The sequence below is a fragment of the Bos mutus genome, chromosome 16, assembly GCF_027580195.1.
Source record: "Bos mutus isolate GX-2022 chromosome 16, NWIPB_WYAK_1.1, whole genome shotgun sequence".
In the NCBI taxonomy this organism is placed as follows: Eukaryota; Metazoa; Chordata; class Mammalia; order Artiodactyla; family Bovidae; genus Bos; species Bos mutus.
Window position 1 is genome coordinate 1437739 of NC_091632.1, and position 20026 is coordinate 1457764.

Sequence of the window (20026 nt, forward strand, 5' to 3'; positions counted from 1 at the left end):
GTGTGCCCGCGTGGTATGCGTGTGACTGCATGTGGTGTGTGTGTGCTGTGTACAGGCTGTGCCCGCGTGGTATGCGTGTGACTGCATGTGGCATGTGTGTGTTTACGTTTGCTGCCTGTGCGTCGGGCCCATGTCCCACGTGTGGGGGACACGCGGATGCGTACAGGACAAAGCATGTCCACCAGCACCTCAGGCTCTGAGAGGGCAAGAGAAGCCCAGGCTCTTGCTGGTCCCGCACAGGTCTCACTCCTGCCCCAACCAGGGATCTAAAACAATAAAGGAAGCGGCAGCAGTCTCGCCCTGACCACCCCCGCCGTGCTGTGCCTCCCAGGACGGTTTAGCCCGTGTGGACCTTGCCTCTAGGGGAGTTCCTGTGTGCCACCTTCTGTCCCTCCAAAACGTTAGAGAAATCTGGTGAGAAAGCGCCTAACCCAGGACCTTATACTAATACGTAGCACTGGGGTCAAGGGTGGTCAAGTTAATATTTTTGAGTTTTGGAAGAAAACGAAAAAGTGATCATATTAGCAATCACTACCCACATCAGTGTCTGCCAGAGGGCTCTCATACGCCTTCTGACCTGGCTCTCCCAAAAACTCTGAGGTACAAAGGGCAGGTCCTACAAAGTCCATCTCATGACTGAGAAAACAAAGACCCAGAGAGACCAAGTGACATTTCCAAGGTTTAAGGAAAGTCCTTGTAAACAGCACAGTTGGAACTCGAGTGTAGTGTCTGACTATATTTCGGACTCTTCTCGTCATACAAAACTGTCTTTTAAGAATATTATCCTCTATCTAGGAAGAGCTCCTCTGAAGCGTTATTCCTGAAGCCCCCAGCCCTCCTGTGAGGGCAGAAGCCCCCAGGAAGGGGTTCTGACACCTGACACCTGAATGGGACAGCCAGCCACGTGGATGGGCTGCAGGGAGGAAGGCCCGACTGGGAGCCCTGCCACTCACCAGCCCACAGCCCTGCAGACCCCGCTTCCTGCCAGTGCTTCCCAGCCCTGAGCTCTGGCGGACATCCTGAGACTCACCCGCACACAGCCTAGAATGTGCACAGTGCCTTCTGGGACTAAAATGCCACGTTCTTGGGGACTGGGAGCCATCGCTGATTAAAGTGTGTGTATTGTGTTTCCCAGTGCCCAGGGTCTCCCACGAGGCTGAGCTCACTGAGACACCACGACCCTAGGAGATGAAAGTCACATGGCTTGTGACTAGAACCACCAGCAGTTACAGCCCCGTCCTCTGATACCATGTTTGTGATCCTCTCCACAACGTTAAGAGCACAAAATTAATCTGATGAGGTTTGACCCCAACTTCTTCACGTTAGATGTTTCCTCAGCTGTAAACTGAGTCAAAAGCTCAGAGTCATAGCCAACCTCTGTTGTTCATTGGCTGCGTGTCCTTGGCATGTTATTTGATCTCTTTGGGCTTTTCCCCATTATTGTTTCACCATTATTTTTCACCATTATTGTTTTTAGTTGCCAAGCTGTGTCCGACTCTTTTGTGATCCCATGGACTGTAGCCCACCAGGCTCCTCTGTCTATAGGACTTCCCAGGCAAGAATACTGGAGTGGGTTGCCACATCCTTTTCCAGGAGATCCTCCTGACTCAGGGATCAAACCTGCATCTCCTGCATTGGCAGGTGGATTCTTTACTGCTGAGCCACCAGGGAAGTCCTTAGTTTCATCGTATCCTGTACAAAATGGGGATAATAACAACACCCACCTTGCAGGGTTGTTATAAAGATTAAATGAGTTAGGATCTATAAAGTGCTTAAAACAGTATGGGGCACAGAGGAAGCATCCAATTATGGTAAGTCTGCCATTGTTATTATTGCTGTCATTATTCTTTCCACCACCCTAGGCTACCTCCACCTGGGCCTGGCGCACATTCAGATCCCCCACGATTTAGGGGTACAGATCTGAACATGAGTACGTCCTCATATAAATGCCCAGCATATTGACCCCTGACCTATCTAAACCCAGTATCACAGCCTCATTAGCCTCAAAGGCACGGCAGCCAAAGGCGAGAGCCCAGGTAGTGGATTCCTTCCATCACACAGGGACACGCACTGCCTCTTCAGGATGCTCATCTGTAACACTGGGTTGGTTAATACTCCCTCTGTCTACGGCACTGAATTCTCAGGAAAACATAAGCTGTGTATACAAAAGAACTTTGCAGAGGAACTAACAAATATACTGAATTAACATAAACTAAAAAATCATGAGGGCAGGTCTATGGTCCTTCATTTACAAATTATGGAATTTAACCACAACCTGGAATTGTGGAATAGGATAGGCTAATTTCCCAGATTCAAGCTGAACTATATCCTTAGCTTTAGGATTTAGTTTAGCTTTAGCCAAAACTCCCATTTTAGAGCTCCTCCCTATCTCTGCAACTCTCTCCAGCAAAAATGCAAATTGTTGCCTGCTCCCTGGGGGCATTTCCATCTGGGCCGAACAAATAGATGGCTACATTAATTATTCATGTGGTGATTTACTGTTCTCCCTTCCCCAGGAAACTCCCAGCTGTCCTAAAGGGCTTTGCAGAGAAGGGGTGTGAAGCTGTGAACCAAAATATAAGCCGCTTTGTTGTGCCCTGGTTGTGCCAACAAAGGCTGTTGAATGGATGGAAGATGAGGAGGCGAGGAGGAACAGGCGGACGTGATGGAAGGGCAGGGGGTGGCGAGGGGCACCAGCTCTGCCTACCTGCTGATCCAAATACTCTAGGTTTCTTTGCAACTGAAGGTCTAAAAGTTCATCCTACCCGGAGCCCGAGGCCCAACAGCAACACAAACAACAGGAACACAACAAAAGAAGACAATAAAAAAAGGAAGCAAAGCAGTTAAGAGTTAGCTGGGCAGTGACAAAGAGGGGCCGCCCTGGCCCTGAGGGGTCTAGGGCAGGGAGGGGGCAGAGGAGGGGCACACGCTGTGGCTCCCGGTGCCATGGCTCCCGGTAGGCCTGGCCCTCGCCTGGGAGATGGAGGAACCAGGAAGCCACTCAGGCAGCACTGTCAGCCCTGCGTTTTCTGGGGAAATCCACTGTTTCTGGGTGGGTGCATTTGCTCTGTGTCAAGACTACAGAGTTTGGACACACGCAGAGGAGACTCGTTGAGGGAGGTCAATCACAGGCCCTTGGGGACAAGGACTCTGCCTGTTGCTTCCAGAGGCTCTCCCAGCTCTCCAAGTGGAATATCTGTATCAAGTTCTCCAGGGGAGACAGAATTCTCTGGAGAACAAATTCCAGGAAGAGACACGAGTGGAAAGGTGAGAGAAGATACGAGAAGACACAATATGGACTCTTCCTCAATCCCACCTCTCGTCTCTTTCCCCCTAAGTAACATTCCAGGAGAGGGCAAGCTCGAGGAAAGTATACTTAGGGGGAAGAAACCTAGACAGCCACGCCTGTTTGGGGAGCGCAAGCCTAAGTTTTCTTCTCAGCCCGCAGCCTAAGCCAGTCCCCTCTGCATACCGGACAGGGGCTGTCCTGAGATGCAGAGGACGGGGACATCTCACGTTTCCAGGGTTTGTCCCTGCTCCTCTGCCCTGTGTCACTGCAGAGAAGGGGTAATTAGCACCGCACTCAGTATTGACGTTAGAGTCCAGGCTGCAGGGAGGAGGTATCCAGAGGCTGCCAAAGACCAGACGGTCCAGGCACCGGGCACAGAGCATCCGTCCTCCCCTGGGAGGAGGGGGCCTGAGGGGAAGCGGAGTCGGGGGAGAGGACATACCATCTTATCGTGGACCGTGGGGGATGGTGGGTAGTTGTAGGGGAACAGTCCTGCAGGGACTGGCCGCCTGTCTCCCAGGTAATCATACTGGAAGAGAAAGGGGATTGGAGAGGTGAGGCTTCAGCTGGGACATAAGCTTCCCCACCAACTGCAGCTCAAGGTCAGGGATGCTGTATCCTGTCCTGGAGCAGATTTCAAACTAACATGGACAGCATTTACCCACTGCAATATGATTGCAATGATCTGTCCAGGTCCTCGAGGTCTGAAGCAAACAGAGCCTCTCTGCCCTCTTATACAGCATCAGGGCTCCTGGCACAGCCTGGGGAGGGGCACAGAGAGCAAAGTTCCTGCGCAGAGGCAAAGCGACTCCTCCATGGACAGGACCGCGGGGCTAGCGGCCCCGCCCCAGGAGGCACCTTTGGTCTTGTGGAGCCAGCCGAGGGACCCAAAGGCCCCACACGCCCCCGCCTCTCCATGTCTTCTCGACCGACGGCCTCAGGCTTCCGGGGGACCTCAGGGGCTGAGGAAGGCGGGGAAGGCGGGGGGGCTCACCTTGGGGGAGCTGATGGATCGCCTCATCACGTAGGCGGCAGGGTCAGCGTAGATGTCCTCACTGCGAGGCGGCAGCCGCTCAAAATGGGCCCTGGGTGAGCGGGCGGGGGAGTACACGCGGCTGCGGCTGTAGGAACCCTGGCCAGGCGAGCGGGGCACGGAGTGGGAGCGGGGCTGCAGGGACAGGCGGCGCAGGGAGCCGGAGGCGGCATCCAGCTCGTCGTAGTAGACGGGCTGCCGGGAGGGGCTGGGGATCCAGACGGTGCCATCCGGCCGCCCAAGGCCAGCAGGCTCCTTCCACTCGCGCAGCTGGAAGGCAGGGCCGCCTCCGTTCCGGAAGGAGTGCCGCTTATCCTCCAGGGCCCAGGGCGGGCTGACCCGGTCGTAGGCCGGCATCGAGCAGATGCTGTCCGGCCGCACCCCTGGGGGGTAGTACTGGTAATCATCAGGGAACTGGGAGGAGTAGGGGCTGTAATACTCAGGGACCCTACGGGACACAGGGTAGAACCTAGAAGGACTGAGAGAGAGAGAGGACTCTGTAAGGAAGCCAGACAAGACGGGCATATTCCCAGCCACCTGCCCGTGCCCCAGCCGCCCCTCCCTGTCCTCCAGCCTAGGCGGGTTCTGACTATGTGGATGTGCCCTAGGCTGACCTTGCGTGCACTGCCCACGCACAGAGGCTTGTTTCCAGAGGTTCAAGAAAGACCAGTCCTCAAACTCCCTCCCTCAACCAGCTCCCTGAGGCCAGAAATTTCACTATTCAGAGCTTCCATCCTTGTCTCTTTAAAATGAAATGCTAGGGAGAAACTTTAAGCCCTTCAGCCATCTCCATCTCAGCAGGAACCAATTTCTCAGATCCTTTCCAGAGAGGCTGCAAGCAGAAAGAAGTGGAGTGCACCAGGCCCCTGGAGATGGGCAAAAGAGGACACACAGGGGCGCCTTCCCTGATTTCAGGTCCCGTCAAAGACTCAGCCAGTCGGGTCCTGGGACTCAACCCAAGCGAGGAGCTCTCCCCAGGGCAGGGCAGATCACCACAGTGAACTGTTACCTGCAGCCCTGGAGCTGCCCAGAGCCCCAGGGAAGGAGTGGTAACCCCACCTGCCTGATGAACATACTCAGGTCCAATAAAGGTCTTCAAATATCCAAATATCTAATATCCAATAAATGTCTTCTATCCAAAAGACATGTAAAGACATCCAAAAGAAAAATAAATGTCTTCTATCCAAAATGTCAAATATCCAAAAAATTCAAATATCAGATATCCAATAAATGTCCTCAAATGAAAGCCAGTCACTATTATCTAGTAATAGATAGTAATAGAAGTAATTGATGCTTTTGAACTGTGGTGCTGGAGAAGACTCTTGCAAGTCCCTTGGACTGCAAGGAGATCCAACCAGTCCATCCTAAAGGAGATCAGTCCTGGGTGTTCATTGGAAGGACTGATGCTGAGGCTGAAACTCCAATACTTTGGCCACCTCATGTGAAGAGGTGACTCATTGGAAAAGACCCTGATGCTGGGAGGGATTGGGGGCAGGAAGAGAAGGGGACGACAGAGGATGAGATGGCTGGATGGCATCACTGACTCGATGCACGTGAGTCTGGGGGAACTCCGGGAGTTGGTGATGGACAGGGAGGCCTGGCGTGCTGTGATTCACGGGGTCGCAAAGAGTCGGACACGACTGAGCAACTGAACTGAACTGAACTGAAGTAAACTTGTCTAGAGGGTAGAACTAGGGCCAATGAGTGGCAACATCTTTCTTTTTCAAAAAGTGTTTATAAATAATGGCTTTCAAACAGTTAGAGCCATTCAAACACAAAGCGAGTTGCCTTGGCGGTTAGTGGGTCTCGCACTGGTGGAAACCCTGGATGTTATACAGGGTGGGAAGCAGGGATGGATGTCTAGCTGGAACAGCTTTAAAGGTCCCTCGTTGTGACTGCCTCCACATTTCAGTCCACCCAGTGCCCTGTGGGGCTTCCCTGGTGGCTCAGATGGTAAAGAGTCTGCCTGCAATGCAGGAGATCTGGGTTCAATCCCTGGGTCAGGAAGATCCCCTGGAGAAGGGAGTGGCAACCCACTCCTGTACTCTTGCCTGGAAATCCCCATGGACAGACGAGCCTGGTGGGCTACAGTCCATGGGTTTGCAAAGAGTCGGACACGGCTGAGCCAGTTCACTTGCCTTTCCTCTGTTTACTATCCTGGGCGAGGCATTGGGCGCTCTGCCCGCTTCCTCTGAAGGAAGCATCAGGGGTAGGGGGCAACCATGGGGCAGGAAGGACTTGGGCAGGCAGGGAATGGGGCTGGTTTCCCCATCCAGCCTGGCTTCTGGAAGGTATCCAACGCAGGCTGCCTGCATGTCACACCCCAGCCCCAGGGGGAACAGCACCCCACCCTACCCGCCCCAGGCCGCACCTCCGAAGGTCTTCAGGAGGGGGTATCCCTCGGCGCAGGTTCACCCACTGCTGAAGCTGGTTCATGGAGCTCTTGCGCTGGGCGATTTTGTCAGGGTTGGTGCGTGGCGGGAAGCTCCGCCGGTGACCCCCGCTCTCGGAGTCCTGAGGCGGGAAGGCCGTGCTCCCCGGCCGGCTAGGGGAGCTATACTGCCAGCCATTGGGCTGGGCGGGCCGCTCCCCACCTCCCGGGACCCTCAGGCCCTCAGGGAAAGGGCTGCCTGGCTCTGAGGCGGGTTCCGGTCCGGCGTGGACACCGTTGGATTTCACCAGCGGCTCGCTCTTGGCGTCGGGCCTCTCGGGCCTCCGCTCCGCCTTCTCGCAGCCCCGGCCGTCACCCTCACCGCGAGTCTTGGCCTCTGGTTCAGGCTTGGGAACGCTGTTGTGGGGGAGCTGATGATGGTGTTTGCCGGGTGGGATGTTCTCGGAGTCTGGCTTCTCATGGCTGTGGGACGCCAAGGGCGGTGTTGTAAGTGACCCCAGCCCGGCGTGGAGTTCAGGTGGAGGAAAGTGAGAAGGAGAAAAGGGATGAAAAGGATGGGCAAGAAAGCAGCGATGGAAACAGTAGTCAATGTATTCCATTCTGCTTCCTAAATCCCACCTTCCGCTCTCTCTCCCTGCTCCAGTCGGGGCAACTGTAAAGCACAATCCAGGGTTACCTGTGTGTGTTTGCTTGTCGTCCCCAAGGGCCACCCTCCACTCCCTTCTGCTGACCCACCTGGAGTCGAGCCTTCAAGCTATGGCCGAGACCAACCCCACCCAGACTGGGTCTCCTCTGCAGTCTGTCCAGGACCCAGCTGCCTCACTTGGTGGCAACTGTACACGACACAGAATAGAAACTGCTGATGTCCCAGCTACAGAGGCTTGTGACAGGCAAGCCTTCTCTCCTAGAGAAAGTTATTTAATGTCCACAAGTCTTGGGCTCCTCAGTGGCAGAGTGGGTAAGGACTGTGTGAGGTCAAATGCGGCAGGCACACCAGGGGCCAGAGTGGCTGCCTCAGACTTCACAGGCACAGAAACCCCTTTCCTGAACAAGCTTCTCACAGGACTTTCTCTGAGAATCTAAGCTTCATGAGGTTTGCGCTTGTCAGACTTTTCCTACCTTGTTTTCCTAGCAGCCTATACACGTTAGTATTTACAGTAAATATTTGTGAAAAGAATAAGTGAACCCCTGGAAGTTCACTCCTTGGTAGAGGCAAGGACGGAGTCTCCTGACAGCGATCTCTTTATACCTTCTCTAATTCAACAGTCAAGCATCCTTGCTGAGACACTGCTTGGTGAACAATTCTAAGACATGCATAAAGTCTTGGAGTCTACACTGTAAAACCTCTTTCTGCTGGGTCCCTATTAAAATCTAACTTCAGATGCAAAGCTGAAGCAGAGCCAGGGGCTGAGGCTCCGGGTAATGATGGGATAAAGTGACTCACACACTGAGCGCTTGCTGCACGTCAAGCATTTTATATACACCATATTGTCCTCTCAACCCAGAGGTAGGATTATAAAGGCTGTCTCTGAGGGTCAGAGGCTAAGTAACTTACACTCAGGTCACACAGTGGGCAAGTGGCTGAGCTGGGCTTCGAACCTGAGTCCCACAAAGGTGGTGTGCTGAACAAAATGAGCCAATGACCCTATATGGTTCCTGGCCAGGCACTGCTGGAACTGGCTTTTCTGTTGGCCTCCAGTGGCTCAGAAAGAAGAGGAGGAGATGCCCAAGGGAAAAGAGACTACAGCTCTGAAGTCACTTAGTCAGGCAAGCTCCTGGGAGGCAAGGAGCTTGTTCACCTTTTCTTGGGGTTCAAGCCCATGTGCTGGGCTCAGCAATGGCGTGGGATGGGGGCCTCTTCACCCCACTCCCTCTATGATGGCACTGCCCATGCCCTGCTCCAGCCCCACACTCACTTGTGACGCGAAGCCTGGGGCGGCACCGACTTCTGGGCTGGGGGAATCTGTACTCGGGCGGCCTCCCCCATGGCCTGGATCCAGGCCTCCTGCTCCTCGGGGCTCTCGGCGCTGAAGAAGTAGGTGCGGACCCCGGCGTGCTCAGCCTGTGGGGAGAGGCAGTGCGTGGAACTGGCCCCAGCCTCGTCCACCCAGCACACAGTCACCTGTGGGGAGAAGACACCCAGCCCGCAGGAGGGGTGGTCAGGCCAATCACTCCCCCGACCGGCAGCTCTTGGCTCCATCTGGAGCTCAGGGCAAGCTGAAGAGGCAGGCCACAGCGGTCCCAAGGGCTCCAGCTGGCCTCCGCCTGCCTGCCTGTGACTAGCCCTCGGGACACCACCAGGCAGCCCAGTAATAGCCAGGCAGGCTTACCTGCCCTACCTGAGGCGGTTACAAGCAGAAGGGACAATTAATTACCTCACCCGCTTCGCCCACCAAATTTGGTCTCTGATGTGAAGGTCAGTCACCCCCATGCCTGGGAGAGATGCCTCCCACCCTCAAGCATGGCCCATCCCGGCCCCAGCTCAGCCTCCAGGAGGCCCCCTCCTAGGCAGAGGGACAGCACGGGCACACAGGGGCATGCAGAGACAGTCAGAGCACGCTACCTAGTTGGCGGCCGCAAGCAGGCATGGCAGGCGGGCACCCCGAAGAGAGCTCCTGTCCAGAGGAGGGGTCCTCACGTGGCCAGAAGGAGGAGAAGCAGAGAACAGGTCAATCAAACACCAGAGGCAGAGACAGGAGACGGCGTGGCAGGAATGTTGAGGAGCAGGGGGACGTGGGGAGCTCCTCGGGCTACCCCTCCTACTCAGCGTCACCACCAGGACCACAGCACCCAGCAAGGCCCAGTCCACCACCAGGAGCCGTGGTGGAGAGCTCAGACCCGGAGAACCTCGACCGGCAGAGGTGAGAGGGCAGGGCAGCCCAGTGCTAATCCTAGCTCTGTTCCTGACCAGCTCGGCAACTGCAAACACATTGCCATGTGGCTCTGGCCTTAACGGAGGCACCTGTTCCATGGGTATGTCCATGAGGAAAAGACGCTCCCGAGCTTGATTCTGAGAGCTGAGAACACTCCCCAGGTGAGAGCCACCATCTCACAGAAAAAGCAGCTGGCTCTGTGCATCCCACTCATCAAGAGAGATCCCAGAGTGCACATTGGCCTCTGACCCCTTGGGTGCAAATCCTGGGTCTCCGGGGTTTGGGAGCAGAGAAGGCAGGGCTGTTCTGACGAGCCCCAGGGCTCTCCTAAACAGCAACACTGAGCCCACACCCTCCGGGAGTTCCCCCAGCCAGGCTCCGCACACCCTCAGCAGCTTCCCTGGGACAGGGTTTCCTTCCTAGGAGCCGCTGCCCAGTGGAGGAGCATACTGCTTCTCTCAGCACAGAGAGGGGGCTCCTTCCTCCGGATCCTGCCAGTCCCCACTGTCCCGCCGGGCTGCCCAGCAGGCAGGCAGAGGAAGGGGGCTGCTAACTGTAGAGCCACTGTAGACTGTAAAGCCACCGAGGCTGTAAGGAGGTCTCCAGGGGTTGAAACTATAGCAGGGCCCAGAGTAAGGCCCCTGGGGTGGAGGACACAGGGATCCTGCAGAGGAGAACCGCACCGGGGGACGAGGATGTGTGCCCTGGGCTGGTGGGAGCGGCAGCAGACAATTCACCCGCTGCGCTTCCAGTGAGCGCCCTGTGTGTGCAGAGCTCTGCCCTGAGCACCAGTCACAGGGAGGGCAAAGACACGCTCCCTGCACCTGAAGAGCTGGCAGTCAAGCTGGAGGACAAAACACGCCCATGGGGAAACAAGCAGAGAGCCAAGGCACAGGAACAACTGCCTGTGACGGTGAAGCAGAGGGCCTGGGAAAAGACAGGGCGACTGACGCGGAGCCGCACCAGCCTGGAAACACAAGAGGGGCCAGAGCACGGGGGTGGCGCCCGTGGGGAGCCCACCGAGCCCCCACGGGCGGCTCAGGGCACGGCAAGGCATTCAGCCACAGGATGGGCAGGACGGCCCCTCACTACTGGCCATCTGAGGGTGTCGCGGCGGGACAAGCCTCCCATCTGTCTCCTCGCCCCTCCCTTCCCTGGGGAGGCCACTGAGTGACCACAATCAGGACCTTTTGTGGGCCACTGAGCACAGCCCTCAAGTCGGGTTTAAAGAGGCAGTGCGCTCCTCAAGGAAAGGAGGAGAGGGCTGATGGGCGCGGAGGCCCGGGTTTGCGGAGCAGGTGTGGCAGTCACTAGGGACGTTTCTCTAAGGCGACTGCCAGCAGGGCTCCGGGCTGGAGCGTGTCTGTGTGCACAGGTCTGCAGGGGAGGGTGAGATAGGCTGTCTGACTGTGTGGGTGTGTGTACGTATCTGTGTGTAGCACGACCGTTTGTTGTTGGTTAAACAGCCTGTTCCTATTTCCCCAGCTAAAATCTGGTGCCCTGGAGCCAGGCTCCTATTGATTATCCATTCTGCAGACAGGACCCGTGGAGACTGGAAGCCAATTATGTGCCTGAGTAGCCCGTCCTTATTCCCCGGAGCAGCACCTGTGTATCTGCCCACCTCTCTGGAGCCAGGTGACCAGAGTCTCTGGGGCCCCAGGAACTTTGACGCTGCCCTCGAGCAACCTGTGGGTTTTCAGGGTCTTAGACAGTATTTCTCAACTGGGGGAGAGAGGGCTTTGTACGAAGAAAATGCATGGTCGATATCATAATTTTATATTTGGAAAATGAAAAAGAACCTATGATCTTTGCATCATTAAGTCCAAAAAAGGCAAGGAATTTTTTTTATCACTTCAAACAGGCCATGAATTTTTAAATGTGGAAAAACACTGGCCCAGGAAGAGACAGCTGCAGACGCGTCTTTGATAGGTAGATCCCCCATGGGTTCTGAGCAGCAATGCTCGCTGCTCAGAGCAGGCAGGTGGGGCCCGTCTCCCTGGGCCCTTACTCCTCAAATTGTGTCTCCATGAGGTTAGTGGCTTTTAATTACTGTGCCCTTTATACTCTTGCACCCAGTTAGTCGCTCAGTCATATCTGACTCCTTGAGACTCCATGGACTATAGCCTGCCAGGCTCCTGTCCATGGGATTGTCCGGGCAAGAATACTGGAGTGGGTTGCCATTCTCTTCTCCAGGGCATCTTCGTGACCCAGAGACTGAACCTAGATCTTCATTGCAGGCAGATTCTTTACCATCTGAGCCACCATGAAACTCACTTCCTAAATTTTCTCCAAAGATTTTTTTTTTCAGGTAGAGCACATTGTTTATGGAATCTAAAACACACAGGCCTACAAAAGCCATTTTGCAAGGTTACAAATATAGCAGGGCGCTGGGCCATGACAAGGGCTGTGAAGGGGACAGGGAGCAGGCAGCAGGGTTGAAGGGCAAAGCAAAAAAGGGAAGTGAGGACCAATGACAAATTGAGGGCCCTTACACGGCCGTGGGAGCATGCTGGGCACTGAATAGGAACGAAGAGCTGACATCTGAGCCCCTTTAATTAAGGTAGCCTGGGGGTCTAGTTCCCGTAAAGGTGTGGAGGAAGACTTTCCAGAGCGGATCTTAAAAACCCATGGGCCCACAGCTTCTGCCTCTGCGGCGAAGGATTTCCTCAGTGCCAGGACGCTGCGCAGAGGGTCCGCGGACGCAGCACAGAATGAATTCTCCCCCAGGAGACTGTGGTGTCACGGAAGCTCATCTCTACAGGCCGGCTCTGGGAGCGAAGACCAGGGGCCAGCCTTGGGTGAGCCTTGCAGCAGCCTGGACTGAGTCTTGGGGCCACTGCCTACTCCCCCAGTACCACTGCCCGGAACTGCTCAAGGCGGCGGCTCCTGACCCCGCTGCGTTCCGTGCGCTCGAGGAGAAGTGCCTCCAGCCCCCACCCAGCCTGGGAGAGGAAGGCCCACTGACCTTAAAGGTGTGCTTCCGGCTGATGTTGTCCGAGGGCTGCACCGCGGCCACCCGGAAGCTCAGGAGGGGCACGCTGCCCAGGACGCTCTCCTCCTTCTCATCTGTCGAGGAAACAGCGACGGTGAGACGCGTGCGTGCCCGTGGGGCGGGGCGGGGGAGCGCAGCGCCTCAGCCTTACGGTGATAAACACCCGCGAACCCCGGCTCCCCACCGCCTGTCCGTCAGCTACTCGGGGCCATCGCACAGCCACGCGAGAGCTGGGGAGCATGGCGGCCCTGCAGACACTGTGCTAGACTCGGGGAGCTCACGTTCCTAGGAACCGCAAACAAGCACGTAAGAGCCAACATTTTGGAGTACTTGCAGCAGGTCAGGCAGTGTTCTAAGTTAAAGCCTTAGATTTAACTCGCCCAACAATCCTGTGAAGGGTACTGCATGACCTCCATTTTTATGTAGGCAAGGAGGCTGAGGCACAGGAAGGTTACATAATTTGTCCAAGGCTACTTAAGTAGAAAGTGGTAGACTGATCTTTGGCCCAAGACGTCTGACTGTCAAGCTAGCATTTGTAACCTACCTCCTGCCCCCAGTGCCCCTCCAGACAAGGCAGTCCCAGCAGTGACGCCCGGAACAGGTCTTAATGGGGGGTAGAGCGGACACTCGCATCTTGGCCTCCTCTGGGTGGCTGTCTCTAAGGTTTTCCCAGGCTCCTGGCAGCTTGCTCTGTCCTCCCCCGACTAGACTCCCCACTAAGGTCTGAGTCTGCCCAGAAGACACACCCCTGCGTGGCCTCTGGCCCTGGGGAAGAAGCAGGTGAAGGAACAGGCTGCAGCATGACTCATCCCGGATCTCCGCAGGAGCCTGATGGATCAGTTAGCTGGTTCCCAGGTGTCAGGTGTCCCACACACCCACACACTCACAGGGGCAGAGGTGCTCTGTGGGGACCACGAGGTGGGGACTCCCTGAGGCCATGCAAGAGCCTCCCCACTTCCCCGGGAGAGCACTTTATTCCTGGGCTGGAGACTCTGTGAAGCCCTCAGGAGGGGTCAGAGGAGCTGTCAGAAGGGTTACAGAATCCACGAACTCCGCCTCCCCCTTACTCATCCCTACAAAGACCCTCGGGCCAAGGTTCCTGCGCTGACCCTGCGCAGTGCCAATCAAGGGCTGGGCAGACGCACAGGAGGGCTGGGGACCTGGAGCTTCTTCAGGAGGCGGAGGCTGTCTCCCCGGAGTGGGTGGGCCCCGCTGGGCTGAGTGCAGACCAGTGTTTAGGGATCTCCTGAGAGCATGCCTCATGGAGAGCACCCCCCATCTCTGCTCGCCTGGAGCTCAGGGCTTTTCAAGGTTCCCTCTCACACCCACAGAGACCCCAGCCTCCCTCCCACCTGGAGTTGCTGTCACTCTCTGGCTCCAGGGGGGCCCTGCGTCCCGGGGCCGGCCCAAGCAGATTCCTTGCTCTCAGTCTCAGGGTTTCCTCTGTGATTGGACCTACACGTGCAGCCCCTTCCTGCTGTCTCTCCTAGGGACTCAGGAGCCTCGGGGCACAGCGACAGTAAGGAGGGGTCCCTGGGTACAACCTTTGTGTTCCAAAGTTAATGGTCCCCTGAACTGCCCCCAGGAGACCGGGAGAAGTCGGATCCCCACCTTTCCGGGCACGTGGGAGAAGGAGACAGCCACACCTGCTACATCCCTTCCCCTTCTCTCTCCTCAGCGCCCAGGCGTCAGAAGACAGGACTGTCACTGCCATCAGCCCCTACCAGTTCCCTCCACGCCCTCCATGACAAAGTAATGCTGTGCATGCTTTGAAAATAACCTCCTAGGGGCCGCTGCACCCAAGTTACAAGAGCTTTACCCTCTTTTGAGGGGAGGGAAGGGAGTGAGTATTGGGGCAGGCAGAGAGGGCAGAAGCTGGGGGATGATCGTTTATCCCACATCGACAGAGCGCCTAGCGCATGCCATGGGCTGTTTTTGGTGCTGTGGATACAACAGTGAACAAAACTGACCAAAAAACCCCGCCCGCACAGGCCGGACCATGCGTTCCAGTGGGGCAGGAGGGAGCTCAGCAGACAAGGTCCAGTTAGCAGGTGGCCTGCTTTGTGGCCAGGCACTCTCCTCTTCTCCCTCCTTCTCCTCTCCTGCCCTCCTCACCCAGACTTCACCCTCTGCCACCTGACAGTCTTGTTCATGTACCGCACTACCCATCAGAACTGCCTGAAGCCCAGGAGGCACTCAGTAAATACTGTCGAGCAGGAAACGAGTGAGAGAGTGTAAGCAAGAAAGCTGTGTCTTATCTCACGGTCATGCCCCACCGGTGCCAGAGACCACAGAGGGGATGTGTGCACCCCTATGCACCGACATGCATCAGGTTAAGAGCCCCGTGACAGGGCAGAATGATAAAGAGGGGGCACTGGCTCTCGGCATCCCCTGCCAGCACCAGGGACAAGCTCACCTTTGTAGTAGAAGAGGCAGCGATCCACCAGGACGAACCAGCGCTTATTCCATTGCTTAACTCCAGAGCTGGCCTGCAGGACACACAGGGGAACAGACAGGAGGGTCTGTGAGCTGGGTGCGGCGAGGAGGGGGCCGCGGTGGAAAGAGGGCTGCACTCAGTATAAGGACACCCGGCTTCTGGTTGTGGCTCTGTCACTAAGAAGGGCCCCCAAGAGCCCTCAGAGGTGGGCTGGGGGTCCCAGTACTGCCTGGGACCTTCCACTTCCGTGGTTCTGCGCCTCAGCGTCTCCCCCAGGGAAGCTAAATGCGGCAGCAAAGAGTCGGAAGGACTGAGCAGAAGGGCAGGCAGCGGTAGTGGCAGGGTCAGCAAGGAGAACTGGACCCTGCGACTCAGAGGAGACATCCCTCCCTTCGTAACAAGCGGGCCTGCCGACAGAGCCATTGGCTGCTCTCACAGGGTGAGGGGCCTAGTATATTTCAAAGTCATTGCCTCTGCCCATCAGGAGACCTGGCTGGACTCCCAAATATGATGCTAATTTCTCTTTGTGACTTTAGGAAGATACTCGACCTCCCGGAGCCTTTATAAAATCAGGAGATCTGTTCACAGAAATATACCAAAATAGAACCTGGGAAAGACATAGCAAAGTTTTATACGTGGGCTCTTCTGAGTACAGAGAAATGACGGTATAAGGAGAAGCAGCGTTGTGAGGGGCAGGATGGCGGAGGAGGCCTCACCTGCTTGAAGAGCCAGCCTGCCTTGGTGACGGGAGCACTGGGGTTCCGCTTCATGGAGTGGGAGCGCTTGCCGAAAGCGATGGCCTTTCGGGATGGCCGGGCGGCCTAGGGAGACAGACGGCAGCCGGCTTCACTCTCTCCCTCTCCTTCCCGCCCCACCTGCACGGAGGGGCTGCCCTTGGCAGGAGAGGTCCCTCTCCAGAGCCACCCCGGGGGCCCTCAGGTTAAGCAGCTCAGGTGAGAACCTTGGATCTGTTACTAACTCAAGGGCACAGGCTTTCAATTTTTTGACTCTTTTTTAAATCTCTAATGTGGGGCTCAAAAGAATAGTCCTACCTGTCTCACTGTGATGTGGTTTTTGTTAAGGAGAAAATAAGACTTTTTTTTTCCCATTTCACTTCTGGCCTATCCTCCTCCTATCGGCCTCACTCCTTACCTCTTTCATAATGCTGTCTTGGACCCACTCAGTTGGAAGTAGATTCCCTACATCTCCATCCTCTCCGAGTCCTATTCACTCCTGAACATCAGCATGCCACAGACCAGGAAGGATGTAAGGGTGTTCTCCTGGCTCCTTACTGCCACACGGACACTGCCATTCTTCCCACATTCTGGCAACAGTCTCTCTTGAAGTACTACTGGTCTTTCACTGTCTAGCCTTTCTTACCACGATCAGCTCCTAGACCATTCCTTCAGAGACGAAGGATTTTGATATCAGTCATCTGCTTTGTTCTAAAGTCTTGCATCACAGTGACAATTTCATGGCTCCAATGGCCCATCCAGTGGCCTGAGTTTAAACTACCCTGATTCCTCAAGTCCAGAATCGTCCACTTGCACCCCAGCAACTCACCCCCACGGCAACACCTTAGACCTGGCCTGCTCCCAGGACTCTGTCACCAGCATCACCAGTTCTCATACTCCCGTCTTTCCACCTCAGCGTCCCGTCCTCTGGGCTTTCTCACTCCATCACTCACCTACACCAGCTTTTCTTTTCCGCTGTGACCCCCAGCTCCTGAATGTCTCCCCTTTTCTTGTGATTCATTAGCTACCTCCTGGTATCAGTTGTCTTCCTATAAAGCCTAGGTTCCCTAGCAGGGTAGATCAACCGCACTCTCCAGCACCCCATCCAGCGCTTTTCCTTGATCTTCTCTGCAACTCTAAACCACAGAGTAATCAGATCAAATCGTCCGCCCTCCCTGCACTCTTAGCGCAGACAGGTCCCTCAGGCCGGCACACCCTCACCGCTCCCCTGCCCTCTGCCCACCCTGCCCTCCACGGGCCCTGATCCTCACTGAGAAAATGAAGGCTGTCAGATACGCACTTCCTCAATTTCACACCCTTTTACCCAGAAAATGACGCCCTCGCCACTCTCCTTGTCTCCTTCCCTACAAGGTCGAAAGAAGAGGCATTTTCCTTCTTTCCAGGGCCGTTGAGTCCAGCCAGCTGTCTCCTCTGAGACTTGCTTCACCTGTAATCTCTCAACTCTGTCTTCTTCTCTTCCTCCTCCACTGGCGGCTTCTCCTCGGCAAAGGTGCTCAGGCCTGTCCATCTCAAATCATCCATCCGTCTGTCTGTCTCTCAAACACGCACACACCCTGACTGCCCCTCCACCCACCGTCCACTGTCCGGGAACACCTGCCCTCCCTTCCGTCTCTTTCCTCCCCCCTTTCCTTGTCAGCCTCCCACGCCTCTTCTGAAATGGTCCCTGCGACGTCACTGAACTCAGGCCACGTGGTCCCTGACATTCTAGAACGCCGGCACTGAGCCTTTCTGCCCCCCGCAACTCTCCTCTGGTCTCTGGGACGCCGTTCCTCACTCTTCAGTACTTCTGTCTGCGCCAGCCCTTCCCACGCTCTGCCTCCTCTGTAAGTGCTGGTGGGCTTCAAACTCACTCCTTTCCTCTCACCAAACACTGTCCGCGTCACCTCGTCCACATCCATCGCCTCAGCTGCCAGCAAAGTGCTAAAAGCTCCCTAACCCTATCTAAGGCCAGTCCATTTGCTCACTAGTCGTCCAGCTAGGGTTGAATAAGCGCAAAACCAAAGCCATCCCCTTTGTAACCAACCTTGCTCTTCTCTACTTCTGCGTTTCTCCTCCGGGGACTGGCCCACACTCCGCTCGGGCCTAAAGCCGCTCTCTGCGCCGGCTGTCAGCGTCCCCTCCTCTCCGCACTCCTCACAACTCTACATATGGGGCTGGCGACTTTATCTTCTGAATGAGTTTCAAGCCCACCCTTTCCCCTCAAATGCCGCTGCTGCTGTTGCCTCGTGGCTTGTCATCTCTTCTTGCTAGCTACCCTCTGTAATGAACTACACTTTTATTAATTACCCTACTCTTTTGCTTAAAACTTCTCACTTGTTCCATCATTTAGAAGAGAATTCCAGTCCTCAGCACAGCATGCAGGGACAGGTCTGCAAGACCTGGCTGGGCCGTCGCCCACTCTCAGCAACTCCACCACACAGTCACTGCCACTGGTCACGCCAAACTCCGAGTGGGTCTCTCCCACCCCGTGAGGCCTTTCCTGGAAGGCCCCGCTGCCGTTACCCGTCCTTGAGAGCCTAGCTCAGCACCCCGAGCCCACAGAACCTCCCTGCTCTCCCAGGGTGGCGCTGCTGCCTCTTCTTGGGCATTCTCACAGTCTAGACCCTGTCACACTGCAACAGGACCGTGGGCTCCCCATCTCCCTCACTAGACTGTGAGCTCTCTGTACAGAGAGATTTCTGTTCGTCATCATCACCAGAGCCTAGCAAGGTGTCCAGCTATCACAAGCACTTAGCAAACACTTGTAGGAGGAAGGAAAGAAGAAACTGGGGTTTATCATAAAGTCCCTCCCAAACTGGGAAGTGAAATTATTTTCTCTACTTTACTTGTAAAGACTCACACACAGTGGCAGAGATTAGCTATCTGAAGAAGTTATCCATCACCCTCAAAATATGCAAATCCTTACGTCTCTCCCTTTTCTCTCAGTCCGACATCTGGCATAGTTTCACGGGCTCTCTGCAGCCTAAAAGCTGCTCCCAGAAGCAGCCACTTCAGCCATTCCCCTGCCAACCCCTCAGGAATAACCCAGCCTTCTTATCGCTCTGCCACTGCTTCCCAGCAACCCTCAACCTCCAGTCAACACAACTGTCTGCCAGGCCATAGTACTGCTGGAGGAGAAGCACACCCACCCGTGAGTCAGAGCCACAGACTCCCTCTACGACCTCAGGTGACCCTTCAATATTATCAGGCATTATTCCAAATGTCCCTTGCTGGCCGCTGACCCTTGGATTTATCCTGAAGCCCTGCCCCCGATGCCCCTCTACCTATCCCACTCTTAGCAGAAAACTGTACCTCCTACTTTCCCGCAAAAACTGAAAACATCTGGGGGGACGTCTTTAACCTCCTAGCCCCGCCCCCACGCTTGACACACCTTTCTACGCAGCCTCAGGAAGAGGGCCCCTCCTCTAACCTGGCTAACACCACCTCTGCACCTGGCTCCTGGCTCTACAGAAACACGACACGTCGGCTATGCCCTTTCTCCTGAAACTGCCTCCTGGGCCATTTGCCTCCTGCCCTTAACATCGTGAAACAAAACAAAAAAAGAAAACCTCCCTCCATCTTGCATATCTCATAGCTGCCGCCCTCTGTCCCCTCATTTCCCTTCATAGTTAAGTTACTTTAGAAATTTTTTTTTGAAATATTTCAACCATTTCAGCAAAGTGGGGCCTAAATCACCACTACATGCTGTCTTCTTTCCTAATAAAATCTGACAAATAAGCTGAAACTCCCTGTGAGCCCCCTCCCTGACCTCACCACCTTTTCTTCCTCCATGGATATATGTTTGTACTGCAAGCTTATCTATAAAAATGCTGAATTATTTTCATGCTTTTGCAGTTTACATAAATGACACTATAGTTTTCATACTTTCCAACTTGACATTGTTTTTAAGATTTATCCTTGTCATACACCCAGCTCCAGTCCCTGGACCAGAGGGCTGTGACACCACTGACGGTCTCGCTTCTAGCAAGAGCAGCCTCTACTCCTCAGCGCCCCGCGCCTGCCCTCCCATCTCCTCATAAGCCCTCTCCGCTTGTGTCTGTCTTCTGCTCTCCTCACACCACTGCGACTACTCTTGTCAGAGCCCCCAGCTACCACAGTGTTTAAACCCCACGGACACTCCCAGCCCTCCTCTAACCAGACCTCTCTGCGACATTCTTCTCTGGTTGCTCCTTTCTCCTGACACTCCCTTCCTCCCCGTTTCTGAGCACCCAGTTGCCAGGCCCTTCATTAGCTATTCTCCTGCTGCCCCCCTAGG

The 20026-nt window shown here is 55.4% G+C and overlaps 1 protein-coding gene across 15 annotated transcripts in view; it reads right to left on the reverse strand.

Moving 5' to 3' along the window:
- The window catches only part of PLEKHA6 (pleckstrin homology domain containing A6), a 138971-nt gene that overhangs the window by 23170 nt on the left and 95775 nt on the right, over positions 1 to 20026 (reverse strand). For 11 of the 15 annotated variants that reach the window (XM_070384532.1, XM_070384531.1, XM_070384539.1 and 8 more), the window contains 7 exons: positions 15733 to 15837; positions 14996 to 15068; positions 12553 to 12653; positions 8631 to 8836; positions 6694 to 7176; positions 4284 to 4800; positions 3732 to 3818 (listed from right to left, as the gene is read on the reverse strand). In XM_070384532.1, the coding sequence (XP_070240633.1) occupies positions 3732 to 3818; positions 4284 to 4800; positions 6694 to 7176; positions 8631 to 8836; positions 12553 to 12653; positions 14996 to 15068; positions 15733 to 15837 (1572 nt within the window). Of the gene's footprint in view, positions 1 to 3731; positions 3819 to 4283; positions 4801 to 6693; positions 7177 to 8630; positions 8837 to 9277; positions 9348 to 12552; positions 12654 to 14995; positions 15069 to 15732; positions 15838 to 20026 lie in introns of those variants that run through there. The other 4 variants (XM_070384533.1, XM_070384540.1, XM_070384537.1 and 1 more) reach the window with 4 other exon arrangements.